The sequence below is a fragment of the Chelonia mydas genome, chromosome 8, assembly GCF_015237465.2.
Source record: "Chelonia mydas isolate rCheMyd1 chromosome 8, rCheMyd1.pri.v2, whole genome shotgun sequence".
NCBI classification, from domain to species: domain Eukaryota; kingdom Metazoa; phylum Chordata; order Testudines; family Cheloniidae; genus Chelonia; species Chelonia mydas.
In genome coordinates this window covers 36,929,044-36,943,911 of record NC_057854.1, presented here as the reverse complement: position 1 = coordinate 36,943,911, position 14,868 = coordinate 36,929,044, and the positions used below count along the sequence as shown (strand labels likewise).

The following is a 14,868-nucleotide window of genomic DNA, read 5'->3' as shown; positions in this document are numbered from 1 at the left end:
CTACTGTATAGCAATGCAGAACCGCGTCTGCCAGCACCCAGGAGACATACGGTGACGGTTACCTGAGCGGGCTCCATGCTTGCGGTGGTATGGCGTCCGCACAGGTAACTCAGGAAAAAAGGCGCGAAACGATTGTCTGCCCTTGCTTTCACGGAGGGAGGGAGGGAGGGAAGGGGGGACTGACGATATGTACCCAGAACCACCCGCGACAATGTTTCAGCCCCATCAGGCATTGGGATCTCAACCCAGAATTCCAATGGGCAGCGGAGACTGCGGGAACTGTGGGATAGCTACCCACAGTGCAACGCTCCGGAAGTCGACTCTAGCCTCGGTACTGTGGAAGCACTCCGCCGAGTTAATGCACTTAATGCACTTCTGTGGGGACACACACACTCGAATATATAAAACCGATTTCTAAAAAACCGACTTCTATAAATTCGACCTTATTCCGTAGTGTAGACATACCCTAAGTCTTGTATTTTCAGTGGTAATACAAGGACTGGAATGCCTAAGGAAACTGCTTTTATGACTTCTTGTTAGCCAGTGTGGTGAAAAAGAAGTTTACTTTTGTTGCTGGTTTGGTATATCCTATGGGGGATTAGCCACCAGTCTTGCGGTATATCTGCCCTATTTCTCAGCAGTTTGTCCTGAGTTTGGCATCCTCGGTTGTGACCCACTAAGACCTTCTAAAAGATAAGGTCAGAATGATAGTACGTAATAAAGATGTTTTAATTAAACCAACATGTACAAGGTGATGGGGAATAACTAGCAACATCAGGGGATGAAACACCCTCTCATAAAAAATTGTAAGCATCTATTTTAGCAGTTAAGCATTACATTTAGTATAAAATATTAATAATGCACCTCAAGTAAAAATGAATGTTATTGGGTTGCTGAAATATAATGATAGAATACACAACCAGTTTGGGGTGTCTGCCCTGCTTTTTAAAGTCTCCTCTGAGGTTGGCACTCATGGTCATGAACCACTCCAGACACCATGTACCAGTAAAAGGGCAAATAGTGAAGGCAAATAATAAATGTGATTATCATCATCAAGCAATGGCATCCTGACCAGAAGCCTAACAATTGCTTTCTAGAAGAAGCTGGCATCCTACCTTTCCTAAGGGAGATATTAAAAATACCCACCAATAATGGAACCCATCCTCCATCAACTAAGAGTAACAAGGACCCCATTCACAGATGAGTAACCCAATGCTCTCTGAGTACATCTAGAACCTGAATAAGTGACACCAGATGAGAAAGAAAGAATGAAAGAACAAAAGAAAGAATGAATGAATGAATGAAAAAAAAGAAAGAAAACACACAAAAAAAGAAACCACCCGTTGCTGCACCCTCAACCTTGTCTCCAATGGTTCTGCTCATACAAAAGCCAAGCTTAGTCTGAAAGCACGTGATAATATCTATGAAGCTAGCCTGAACTTACCAGGCTGTTCTCCTCCCAGAGCACTTCCACTGATCAGAACACTGAGGATGCTCTGATACAAGTGAAGAAGGCCTGTCTTATTTCCCACACCGTCATAGAATAAGATTTAAACTGTTTATCATAGTTTGTTCAGCTGAGATTGCTATTTCTGCTGCCTTCACTCTAGCCATTTACCTTTCTGATCTATCTCTTCTTCTGTCTATCTATAGTACTGTTTCTAAGAAAGCTATCACTGTGATATCTAAGTGTCACAAGCCATCTCTATACCAAGGTGACCTGTGATGAAGAATCAAGATAAGAGAGCAATCAAGGGATATGAGAGCAATTAACAATAGTCCGACTCCAGGACAAGTTATTAGATCACCTAGTAGGCCATTGGCACACTCTGCACAACTGAAGAAACTGTTTTCACCTGAGGGCACTGTTTTCACTGATGATGTCACTAGAGATCACTTTTATTATCATGCTGATGTGGGGCGGAGGGTTATGTTGTGAAATCTTAGTGCATTGAACTTCAGTCCTAGTATGTCTACAGCTCGCGTTTAAATCATTGTCTGCAGGGTTGTTGTAGTGGTGCTGCTCCGAGGATCTGAGAGACAAGGTAGGTGAGGAAATCTTTTGTTGGACTGAGCTCCATAGACCTCCACAGACCTGAAGAAGACCTTCATGGAGCTCAAGATACTACCTCACCCACCTGTCTCTCTCAGTTAAAATCACTGGAAGTTTTGGACACACAAGTAATACAGGGATATGCCCTTTATATGCCTAAGTAATACATCACAGCAAAATGGCTCCATCAAGTGGAAAAAGCCAGGGCCAACTCCTATCTCCTCCTATTGAGAGGAAAGTATGCACAGCTGACAGTTCCTATCTCAAGCAGGAAACACCTGGAGAGACTAATAGCTCCCCTCTTTAGCGTGGGAAGTGGAAAGCGCTATCTGTGTCCTCTCCAGCATGCCCATATTCCATTTTCATGTTGTTGTCAGATAGAGACAATTCCCATCCTGTCTGGCATCCTTACTGTTTAAGGGGGGAATGGGACCTATCTTATCATGTGACCAAATCTGGAAAATGTCTAAAAACATTTTCTTCCTTATTATTTTATATTTATTTTCTTTCTTTTCCAATTTGCAATTCTGTCAACTTGAATATAAAAATTACTAAATTTTACACCTGTTTTAAATAATATTTTTATTGTCCACAGTCTTTTGTTAGAAAAGGGGACCAGGAAATCTATAATTTAAGGGAATTTTCTGAGAAATACTACAATTTTAATTTTTCTTATATTCTATAATCCAATATTGGAAAACAAAGTTAAAACTTGGAAACTAGCATCTGCAAGCAACTTTTGCCATATCAGAGAAAATAAGGTAAAGGTAATAATATAGGTTTCAGAGTAACAGCCGTGTTAGTCTGTATTCGCAAAAAGAAAAGGAGTACTTGTGGCACCTTAGAGACTAACCAATTTATTTGAGCATGAGCTTCCGTGAGCTACAGCTCACTTCATCGGATGCATACTGTGGAAACAGTTTCCACAGTATGCATCCGATGAAGTGAGCTGTAGCTCACTAAGGTGCCACAAGTACTCCTTTTCTTTTTGATAATAATATACTTTCCTACAATTAAGTTATGATTAATAACAATTCTCATACAAATCGATGTTCAAGAGTGAAATAAAATCCAAGTAAAAGATTCCACGGCAGTACACGATGTTTACACCTACTTTTGATAAGCTGCTCCCTCCTCTCCATAAAGTTAGTTTCTGTCACTAGGAGGGAGTAGATTAACATTTTTGCTTCCAAAGGGATGGCAGTCTGTTTTACTATTAATAGGGCAATATATTTAAAATAATATAAAATCATTCATCATATGTGAAGGAGGGCACCTTGAGTGAAGAGTAGTTCTTGAGTCTTTCTTGAGTGAAAGGTAGTTATTACAAACCAGTATTTAGTATGAATAACACTTCATTCTTAATACAAAAAATGTTATTGATATTTCTTCTCAGCAAAGACTTCTAATTTTAAAATTAAGTTTTAAAAGGAGTGTTTAATTAGATATTTCTGTGTCTGGCAGAGCTTCAGTGAACTCCTATTTTAGTTACAATATATAACAGACCATTTTAGGGCGCAAGAAAGAACATAATAATTATTTCCAAGTCTTGTAAGCCCATTTCCATGCTGCATTATGGGGAAAAATGCATTATACTCCCATATAAAGATTAAAATAATGGACCAATAAAATAATCCAGTTTCAAGAAGAGACCCAAAGACACAATGATCTTGTGCCCATTCTTTTCACAGTGGAGACAAGGTAAGTTTTTTTCTCCGATTTTTAAGGGAGTCGGACAGGCACCCTTGTGATTAAGGAGAGAAGGGTGGGAAGTAGGAGGTCAGGTTTCTATCCCCTCCTCAGTCACACACTTCTGGTATGACCATGTGCCACTTATTTCGCTTCTCTATATGAATATCTCACTTACAAATGGGGACAGTCCTATCTAACTCACAGGGCTTTTGGCATGCTTCATCACAGAACCTTAATTAACATTTTTCTAAAGTAGTTCGGCATCTTCAGATAGATTTCGCTATCTAAGTGAAAAGTTTTATTTATTTAAGTAAAGAGTAGGGCTATCAATGGTCATAACTAATGAGAATTGAAAGATAAACTAGCAATTTCTACAATAATTGCCCAAGCAAATAAAAGTTGAGAAGGAGAAGGTTCTATAATAATGCAGAGTGCAAATGGGGACATAAATTCTGCAGTTTTCATTCTACAACCAAAGAAGTATAAAAATACATATATAGAAATCGAGTCCATTAGGAAATATAAACGATACGGATAAGGACCAATTAGAAGCAAATCTCCAGATAAAGTTATTTTGGACGACCCTCAAACTGCAACCCCTAATACTTACTCTATAAAATAACTAAAACTACATCGAAAACAATATTATTTTAACATAAGATTTTAATTCATAGAAAATAATTCTATCCCATTTCTTTTATTTCTGTGTATGCAACCAACACTTTTAATAGTAGTGGAAGAAACCGATAAAAAACAGACGATTCATATCAAATTATTACTATTGTTACTATTTTACACAGCGTCAAATGAGATAAGTAATCATTAAAATGGCTGTAAATATCTGTTATAATAAAAGGAAGTTGTAATCTTTCTAAAACAAGAGGACATCACTAACCGTTCCACAGACATTGGACGCCATCACTAGCTGTTTCTCCATCTCCCCGTTCTCGGCAAAGTGAGGGACGTTGGGGCTGAAAACCATGAGGTCATTCTTGGCGGTGCCTTCCCCGACACACAGGTTCCGGCTCTGGCGCTGCGAATAGGACCAACTCCCCACTTCGCTCGAGCACACCACGGTGGCTTTCCCAGGACCGCACATCACTTCCGGACCCGGATGGCATCTCAGGCCAACGTACACGACAATCACCAGCACAAACAGCCCGGACACCGAGCAAATGGCGATCATTAAAGACACGTTCAGGTCAACCAAGGGCCCTTCGCTCCCGACCCTTTGCCTCGAGTCCCATTTCACAGCCTGCGGACTCTCCACCAGGGACAGGCTGACCGTGGCTGTCGCTGACAGCGCCGGCTCCCCATGGTCCTTCACCAGGATCACGAGTCTCTGGCTGGGGCCGTCCGACTCCTCCAAGGCCCGCGTGGTGCTGATCTCCCCGCTGTACACACCCACCCGGAAAGGCCCCGCAGCCCTGGCCTCCTGCACTTCGTAGCGAAGCCACGCGTTGTAGCCGGAATCCGCATCCACCGCTCGGACCTTGCCCACCACGTGCCCTGCGCCGGCCGACAGCGGAACCAGCTCGGGCCCTGGCGAGCCGCGGCCGGAGCCAGGCGCGGACACTGCCGGCGCGTTGTCATTTTCATCCACGACGAAGAGCTGCACAGTCACGGTCCCGCACAAGGAGGGGAACCCGGCGTCCCGCGCGCTCACCTGGAACTGCAGCACTTGCAGCTCCTCGTAGTCAAAGGGCTGCAGCCCATAGATGTGCCCGCTCTCCGAGTGCACCGAGATGTAGCTGGACACGGGCTGCTGCTCTCCCACACTGCGCTCCACCACCGAGTAGCTCACAAAGGCGTTTTCCCGCAGGTCCGGGTCCGACGCCGACACGCTCAAGAGATGGGCCCCGGGACGGTTGTTTTCCTTCACAAACACCGTGTACACGGGCTGAGGGAAAGCAGGGGCGTTATCGTTCACATCCGCGATCGGCACCAAAATGCTGCTGCTGGCCGAGAGAGACGGGGCCCCTTCGTCTCTGGCTGTCACCAGGATCTTATATTCAGACACTCGCTCCCGATCCACGGCCTCCGCCAGCACCAGCGAGTGATAATTCTTAAAGGTGGAGACGAGCTGAAAGGGCAGGTCCGGGGGGATGGAGCAGGTGACTTTGCCGTTGTCTCCCGAGTCCCGGTCGGAGACGCTAATAAGAGCCACCACTGTCCCCGGGGGAGCGTCCTCCGGCACCGGCAGGGAAAGGGAAGTCACGACCAGCTCAGGGGTGTTATCGTTCACGTCCAAAACCTCTAACTCAATATTGCAGTGTCCTGACAAAGGAGGATTACCTTTATCTTTTGCCTCAACTTGAATGTCATATACATTAATTTCTTCGAAATCCAAACGGCTTTTGACTCTGACCTCTCCTGTATTTAGATCTAAACTAAACATATCTCCTCCAGTGGGAGGAGCGAAACTGCTGAAAATATATGAAACCTCTTTATTACTTCCTTCATCCAAATCGGTGGCGTTGAGTTTGATGACTAATGTCCCATTAGCTGCATTTTCGAACAATCGAATCTTGTAAACGGACTGATTAAATACAGGCGCGTTGTCATTGGCATCCAGCACAGTGATCACCAGCTGAACTGTGCCCGTCAGCTCCGGTTTGCCCCCATCTGTGGCCGTGAGTAATAAATTATGCTCAGGGGTCTCCTCTCTATCCAGAGATTTCTTTAGCACCAGCACTAAGGATTTCTTGTTGTCATCGTTTGATTTAACATTGAATGTGAAATGTTCACTTGAGCTGAGTTTATAGGTTAGCAGAGAGTTTGTGCCAATATCTGCGTCAAACGCGCCCTCTAGTGGGAAACGTGAGTCTGGCAGTCTCGATTCTGCAATACTGAGATATTTTTCATTTACAGGGAACACAGGAGCATTGTCATTTATATCCTGTATCTCCACTTCCACGTGAAATATCCTCAGGGGTTTGTCCACTATCACCTCCAGGTCAATGGCGCACAGGGGGCTCTGGCCGCACACCTCTTCCCTGTCTACTGGCGAATTAACAAACAAAACGCCGCTCTGCAAATTTACCTCAAAATAGTCTCCCCTGCCTTTGGAGACCATCCGGAACATCCGAGGCACCAGCTCCGACACCTCCAGCCCCAGGTCCTGGGCCAGGCGGCCCACAAAGGTGCCGTGTTTGGATTCCTCCGGCAGGGAATAACGGACCTGGCCGCTGCCCACCTCCCAGGCCGTGTGTAGCAGAACCAGCCGCAGCAGCTGCCCGGTTCCCAGGGAGTCTCGCCGGAGAAGAGCCATCGCGGACACTGGGCGGTGTCGGTTTATGAATCAGCGATTTAACTGAAGGAACGGCAGAGTCCAGTGAATAAGGAAGATGCCCTTTGAAAGCAGTTTAATTTAATCCAGGCCTGACACGTCCGGGAGCCCGCCTGACGCGCTGAGGGGCAGGATTTTCAAGGCTTCTGGGGGAGGAGCTGTGTGTTTCTTTCTTTCTGAAATGTCTCTTTAGGCGACAGCGACACCTTGTGACTAAATGTGTAAGTACAATTGCAAATCACGACTTTCAATTTTTTAAAATCTCAATAACTATTTTTCTTGATTCAGAAATGTTTCTTATATTTTACTAACTCATTAACTATACCACTTGCTATGTTGCACTAGTTCTTTTTATCATTAGCATGCTATTGAAATAAACGCCTTCTATTTTGTCCTACTTTTATTTACCTTGAATATTTTGTAAATTTGGTATATATTGTCTCTATATTCAAATCTGAAACAGATGAATTCCTTTTTAAAATTACCATTGACACCATAAATATATGACGGTCACCCCGCGCTTATTCGCAAAGAAACACATACTCATAATTACCCAGTAATGGTTGCTATTAACAACCATGTCCCCTCTTTTTTATAATGGCAAAATGTTAGTTGCTTGAAATATAAAATGTAGTAAACTTTGCTGGAAGTGGAAAATAATTCTCAGATATCTCAACCATGAACAGATGTCTTCATATGTGAAGTTTATATATTCATGACCTGATAGGTCTCCTATTGAAACGAGGAAATTTTTGGTTCAAGAGCCTCGGCTGATCTCAACTGAGGTGGCATCCTATCAGGAGAAGGGGCCAGACAATCCCTGAGGTACTCAGGGGCCATTTGGGATTTGAAGGTTAGAACCAATATCTTCAGTTGTATTCAGGAGCTGTACACTACTACAGTCAATGGTGCAGGGAGTGTAGTAGGCTCTCTGCCAGAAGCGTCTCTTAACTATCAAGTTAAACATATTTTGCATTCGTTGAAGTTTCCTGATTTTTCCCAAGGAATCAAAGCTCAAGATGTTTAATTATTTCCTGTAACGCCTTCATCTAAAAGTTAAACAGGTGGGAGAAAAGACTAGAACGCTACAATAACCCACATGAGCTACCCCTTAGTCATATGAGAAATCAGAAAACATATACCTTCTGAGACCTCTCACAGAGAAAGGTAAATAATCAAGAGCAAATCCATCCAACCCTGCCAGGGTCCACAAAACCTCACTCTCAACGATATCAAAGGCAGTTGATATACTCAGCTAAAATAATCCACATGGACGCTTGCTCTTCATCCATTGCCAGAGGGAGATCATTGACCAACAAGAATAAAGAAGGCTCCATGCCATAGCCAGAAGGCAGGAACATGTCCACTACTTACATAAACACTAAAGAACAACAACACGGTTTTCCACAACTGGAAAAACCTTGAGTCATCTGCCATCTCTTGTAGGCAGTTAAGTTTGGGCCGCTGGCCCTCTATTCTCTCAAGCAGGAAACATCTAGTAGCCTGTTAGTTTCTCTTCACAGTGGAAAAAGACTGGAGGGCCATATGTTTCCTCTTATATGACGAAGCCCGCATTTGAAGACTATTTTATATATATACACATTTTATGACCTTGATGGTGTCATGTGCAAGCTATTGCCTTCCAATATCTGCTTGCCTGGGAGGGCAGGCAACAACATAGATCTAATCATGACAGGGTCTAACCAGCATGGAGTCTGCAATGGAATATCGAATCATGTTAATCTTTTAGAATTCTTTGAATATGTCAATAAAATAGTAAATAAAACTAACCATCTGACACAATTTATTTAGACTTACAAAATTGACAAATTTGTATGCAGGCAACTAAAGAAGTTAAGTAGTCTTGAGGTGAGAGGCAAAGTATTGTCTTGGATCAAAAACTGCCAGCTAGACAGAAAGTAGAAGTTGAATTAAGTGGTCAGGTTGCATCATGGCAAAAGTTAACAGCGGTTCCTAAAGGTTTTGAACTAGGTTTTGTGTTGTTTAATATTTAATTACCTGGAAGGGAATGATATAAATTCAGGTATTAAAATCTGTAGATGACAAAAACTTATGTACGTTAGTCGGGAGCAAAGCAAATGGTGAGGAACTTCAGAGAGACTCCAACAAGCTAGGTGAATGGACAACAATATGTCAAATGAAATATAATGTCAACAAATGCAAAGAAAAGCATATTGGAGGGGAAAAATAAACTACATCTACACCTTATAAAGTTCTAAATGTATCAACCCACGACAAGGACTTGGGTGCTACTGTAGACAGCTTAATAAAAACCTCTGTTCAATGTTCAGCTGCCGTCAAAAAGTCAACAAGTTGTTAGAATGCACCAAGAATTGGACAGAGAATAATATGGAAAATATTATAAGCCTTTACATAAATCTATAGTGTGGTCTCATCTGGATACTGTGTGTAGCACTAGCCTCCTGATCTCAAAACAATATATTGCACAACTGAAAGACGTTCAGAAAGGGTGAGGAGAACGGTCAAGGGCCTGGAAAAGGTCTTATGTTAAGAGAGATTAAAAAGATTGGGATTGTTTACCTTAGAAAGAAGATGATATAAAATAAGAAATAGTCTAGAAAAGGACCCTCTGTTCTCTCTGTCTCATAACACAAGAACAAGGGGATATTAAATTAAATTAAGAGGTAGGAAATTCAAAACCTGTTACAAGGAAATATTTTTTCACACAAAGTGTAATTAGATTGGGAAACCTGTCGCCATAGAAAGTCCTTGAGACCAAGAATTTAACGAGATTCATAAAGAGGTTGGATATTTATATGGATATCAAGAATAGCCAGTTATCATAAAAAATGCCACAACGTTTCTGGGAGGGCTATTAAACCATTTGCTTCAGGGTTTAAGCCAATCTCTAATTATTAGAGATCGGAATGATACCTAAAGGTGGGGCAGAGTATCCCACATATGCCTGTTGTGGGGTTCTTATACCTTCCTCTGAAGCATCTGCTACTTGCTACTGTCAGAGACAGGATACTGGACTAAATGGCCCTTTGGTCTGATCCAGTCTGGCAATGCCAATGTTCCTGTGATCTTACTCTATTTTAATTTAATTTATATTTTATCCAACTTTCAATTCTGTAAAATTTGTTAGAAAAATGGTCCTATATTTTGGTGGGGACGGGGGTTAAGCCAACATTAATTATTCTTACGAGCATATACCCATAAAATTTCTAAAGAACTATGATCAAAGATATGACCAAAGACAGATAATTTTCCCTGACCCAATATCAGACAAGAAGTAAAATCAGGAAAACAACAGCTGAAATGACTCAGGTATATGGATGTACAATCAGTGGAAATAGGTAATAAAAACAATCTGCTCTCTTTAATCACTCTGAAATAAATTTCAAAAAAGCATTCCATTGGCGTAAATAACGGTGATACCTATTCTTTAAAAAGTACATGCTCCTCTTCATAAGATTAGCTACTTGTTCATTACCATGGGAGAATAGCTGAATATTCTAGGGAATGATAATCTGTATTACGCCTGATAGAACAATACAGTTGGGAGATAACTGGGGGGGGGGGCATTATCTGTTATTAATCAAACATCTAAGACCTATAAGTAGAGTCCCTATGATTCTAGTGACGAGCTTGTTGTGCCAACAGATAATACTAATCTATTTGAGTACTTTTTTTCCTGTGATCAAGAGGAGTTATTTCAGAAATACACCTTGAATATAGGGTAATATTATTAAATGATTTTGTTCACCACGCTCCACTGAAACCTCAAGTGATTTAAGTGTAATAAAGGACTCTGGAACTATAATTAAGAAACAAATATAACAAAAAAACACTGTTTCCCGGATGGTATTCCTGTACTTCATTGTAAGGAAAATATACCATCTAATAGGTAAAAGAGAAAAGTGATAAAACTCCAGTAGGACAGCATAGCTACCATAAGGGAACCAAAGAGAAGAAAGGTGCTCTTGAGGTTAAAGACACATGCTAAGAAATCTGATTTCTCTTTCTGTGTTATCTTCTGCGAATCATTGCATGTTTCTGTGTCTCAGTTCCCCATCTTCAAATGGGAAAAGAAATATCACAGATGCGCTGAGATACTTAATTATTTTGAAATCCCCAAAGGGAATTCACCGCAGAATTGTTGTTTCATTTATTTATACATATGTTTGCTATTTTTTTAGAAATCGACTAGAGGCTAAAAGACACGAGGCACAGGAAAGGTCATCACCGAAAAAGAATAAGTTATAAAATAATCATCATTGCTGCGTAGAATGTATTGACTAGACACTGAAAATTGCTGACACCGACTCAATGTTTTATCACTGAGAAGGGCAAAATAAGAGGAGAGTGACGTTGGTGTAAATTGTGGAAAATTGGTTCAATATAAATCAATGGGAGTTTACAGAAGATGAGCAATCGTGATGTGGAGTATTCTGGCTTTCAGTTTGGAAAGTACATTTGAAAGAGATGAGCGCCGAATACAGAAAATGCGTCTGAGGTCTCCATATAAAATATAAAGAGGACCATTTTCATCGCCATTCCGGGTTTTTACATTAATTCAAATTAAATCGGGGGGCGGGGATTCACTATTCACACAGAATAACACTCCCCTGAGCCATTTCTCCTCTCTGGGTCAGCAACGTCTGGAAGACTTTGACAAGAATTCGTAAAATATTTAGAAACTTTCAAACAGCCTTACATTTTCTCCCAAATTAGAAAACGCTTAGAAAATCTCAGACAAAACCAAAAAGGACATCGTCACTAACCGTTCCACAGAGATTAGGCGTCATCTCCTGCTGTTTCTCTTTTTCTCCGTTCTCTGCAGAGTTAGGAAAGTTGGGGCTGAAAACCATCAGGTCATTCTTGGCGGTGCCTTCCCCGACACACAGATTCCGGCTCTGGCGCTGCGAATAGGACCAACTCCCCACTTCGCTCGAGCACACCACGGTGGCTTTCCCAGGACCGCACATCACTTCCGGACCCGTGTGGCACCTCAAGGCAACGTACACGACAATCACCAGCACAAACAGCCCGGACACAGAGCAAATGGCGATCATTAAAGACACGTTCATGTCAACCAAGGGCCCTTCGCTCCCGACCCTTCGCCTCGAGTCCCATTTCACAGCCTGGGGACTCTCCACCAGGGACAGGCTGACCGTGGCTGTGGCTGACAGCGCCGGCTCCCCATGGTCCTTCACCAGGATCACGAGTCTCTGGCTGGGGCCGTCCGACTCCTCCAAGGCCCGCGTGGTGCTGATCTCCCCGCTGTACACACCCACCCGGAAAGGCCCCGCAGCCCTGGCCTCCTGCACTTCGTAGCGAAGCCACGCGTTGTAGCCGGAATCCGCATCCACCGCTCGGACCTTGCCCACCACGTGCCCTGCGCCGGCCGACAGCGGAACCAGCTCGGGCCCTGGCGAGCCGCGGCCGGAGCCAGGCGCGGACACTGCCGGCGCGTTGTCATTTTCATCCACGACGAAGAGCTGCACAGTCACGGTCCCGCACAAGGAGGGGAACCCGGCGTCCCGCGCGCTCACCTGGAACTGCAGCACTTGCAGCTCCTCGTAGTCAAAGGGCTGCAGCCCATAGATGTGCCCGCTCTCCGAGTGCACCGAGATGTAGCTGGACACGGGCTGCTGCTCTCCCACACTGCGCTCCACCACCGAGTAGCTCACAAAGGCGTTTTCCCGCAGGTCCGGGTCCGACGCCGACACGCTCAAGAGATGGGCCCCGGGACGGTTGTTTTCCTTCACAAACACCGTGTACACGGGCTGAGGGAAAGCAGGGGCGTTATCGTTCACATCCGCGATCGGCACCAAAATGCTGCTGCTGGCCGAGAGAGACGGGGCCCCTTCGTCTCTGGCTGTCACCAGGATCTTATATTCAGACACTCGCTCCCGATCCACGGCCTCCGCCAGCACCAGCGAGTGATAATTCTTAAAGGTGGAGACGAGCTGAAACGGCAGGTCCGGGGGGATGGAGCAGGTGACTTTGCCGTTGTCTCCCGAGTCCCGGTCGGAGACGCTAATAAGAGCCACCACCGTCCCCGGGGGAGCGTCCTCCGGTACCGGCAGGGAAAGGGAAGTCACGGCCAGCTCAGGGGCGTTATCGTTCACGTCTAACACTTCCACCACGAGGGTGCAATGTCCAGTCAAGGGGAAAGTACTTTTATCAGTTGCTTCGATTTGAATTTCATATAACCTGATATTTTCGAAGTCTAATTCTCCTTTAAATCTTACTTCACCAGTGTTTGGATCTAAACTAAACATATTCCTTAAATTAGGATTAAAAGAATTAGTAAATGAATATGAAATGTCTTTATTAATTCCCTCATCTAAATCGGTTGCATTGAGTTTAATGATTAATGTCCCATTAGCCGCATTTTCTAACAAACGCACTTCATAGATGGACTGATTAAACACAGGCGCGTTGTCATTGGCATCCAGCACAGTGATCACCAGCTGAACTGTGCCCGTGAGCTCCGGTTTGCCCCCATCAGTGGCAGTGAGTAATAAATGATGCACGGAGGTTTCCTCTCTATCCAGAGGTTCTTTTAACAGAAGGACTAACGATTTTCTTTGCTCGTTATTTTTCTTCACATCTATACTGAAATATTCATTTGGGCTGAGTTTATAGGTTAGCAGAGAATTTATACCAATATCTGCGTCAAACGCGCCCTCTAGTGGAAAACGCGAGTCTGGCAGTCTGGATTCTAAAATAAATAGATTTTTTTCAGGTGCGGGAAAAGCAGGAGCATTGTCATTTACATCCTGTATCTCCACTTCCACGTGAAATATCCTCAGGGGTTTGTCCACTATCACCTCCAGGTCAATGGCGCACAGGGGGCTCTGGCCGCACACCTCTTCCCTGTCTATTCGCGAATTAACAAACAAAACGCCGCTCTGCAAATTTACCTCAAAATAGTCTCCCCTGCCTTTGGAGACCATCCGGAACATCCGAGGCACCAGCTCCGACACCTCCAGCCCCAGGTCCTGGGCCAGGCGGCCCACAAAGGTGCCGTGTTTGGATTCCTCCGGCAGGGAATAACGGACCTGGCCGCTGCCCACCTCCCAGGCCGTGTGTAGCAGAACCAGCCGCAGCAGCTGCCCGATTACCAGGGAGTCTCGCCGGAGAAGAGCCATCGCGGACGCGGTTTGCCTTCTTGTAAGTTATCTCCTTTCGTAGATATTAAAGTAGATGAGAAAAAACCCCGTAATATCCTCCTACAGGTTTCAGCCCAGACCCCAGGCTCTGAATGACTGTAATTTTCCGTCGTTGGAGGCAGGAGTTCAATTTTAATTTCTGTTACATTTCTTTAGTGAACAGCGACACCATGTGAGTGAATGTGGTTGTAGCTTTCTAACCGTCAGGGATTTTTTTTATGTGTTTCAGAATTATTCTGAAATTTCTAGTATTTCCAAATGTTGCCGTTCTCACTTAAAAATTGAACTCCCTCCTGAAACTGGGGATTGTTTTGTTGTGTTGGAATAGTTATCTTCATGATTAACTAAAGTATGTTTCTAGCCCAGGTATACTAGCCTCCATCTTTTTAATGAATGTTAGAAATTTTAGTGTAAAGATAAATATACTATCCTACAGCATGGATACATGTTGTTGACATATTTTTGTGGCATGTCATTCGATATGTGCAAAACTTTCACTGCGCTCCCAGAACTTTTGTGTTTTACTCACCATTCTTTCACACCAGAGAATTTTTTCCCATTACCAATAAGATTTTTTTTACTTATTTGTGTGGAGTGCAAACTGCACAATGTAGACGTTTGCATGTATTGGTTTTTTCTCTGTCGCTCTCTTTTTTGGCTGATTCGTT

The 14,868-nt window shown here is 43.6% G+C and overlaps 2 protein-coding genes across 12 annotated transcripts in view; both read right to left on the bottom strand.

Moving 5' to 3' along the window:
* LOC119566981 (protocadherin alpha-5-like) overlaps positions 1–14,285 on the bottom strand; it is a 152,728-nt gene extending 138,443 nt beyond the window's left edge. Inside the window, 2 exon segments of the mRNA XM_037907839.2 lie at positions 11,804–11,925; positions 11,927–14,285. Coding sequence (XP_037763767.1) covers positions 11,890–11,925; positions 11,927–14,179 — 2,289 coding nt within the window. The 5' untranslated portion in view covers positions 14,180–14,285 and the 3' untranslated portion in view covers positions 11,804–11,889.
* Positions 1–14,868, bottom strand: part of LOC102934918 (protocadherin alpha-C2) — a 333,845-nt gene that overhangs the window by 216,622 nt on the left and 102,355 nt on the right. The window contains exon 1 of one of the 11 annotated variants that reach the window (XM_043552618.1): positions 4,641–7,178. The exons of 8 other annotated variants lie outside the window; for them this stretch is intronic. In XM_043552618.1, coding sequence (XP_043408553.1) covers positions 4,641–7,016 — 2,376 coding nt within the window. In that variant the 5' untranslated portion in view covers positions 7,017–7,178. Of the gene's footprint in view, positions 1–4,640; positions 7,179–14,868 lie in introns of those variants that run through there. 2 more of the 11 variants (XM_043552616.1, XM_037907829.2) reach the window with 2 other exon arrangements.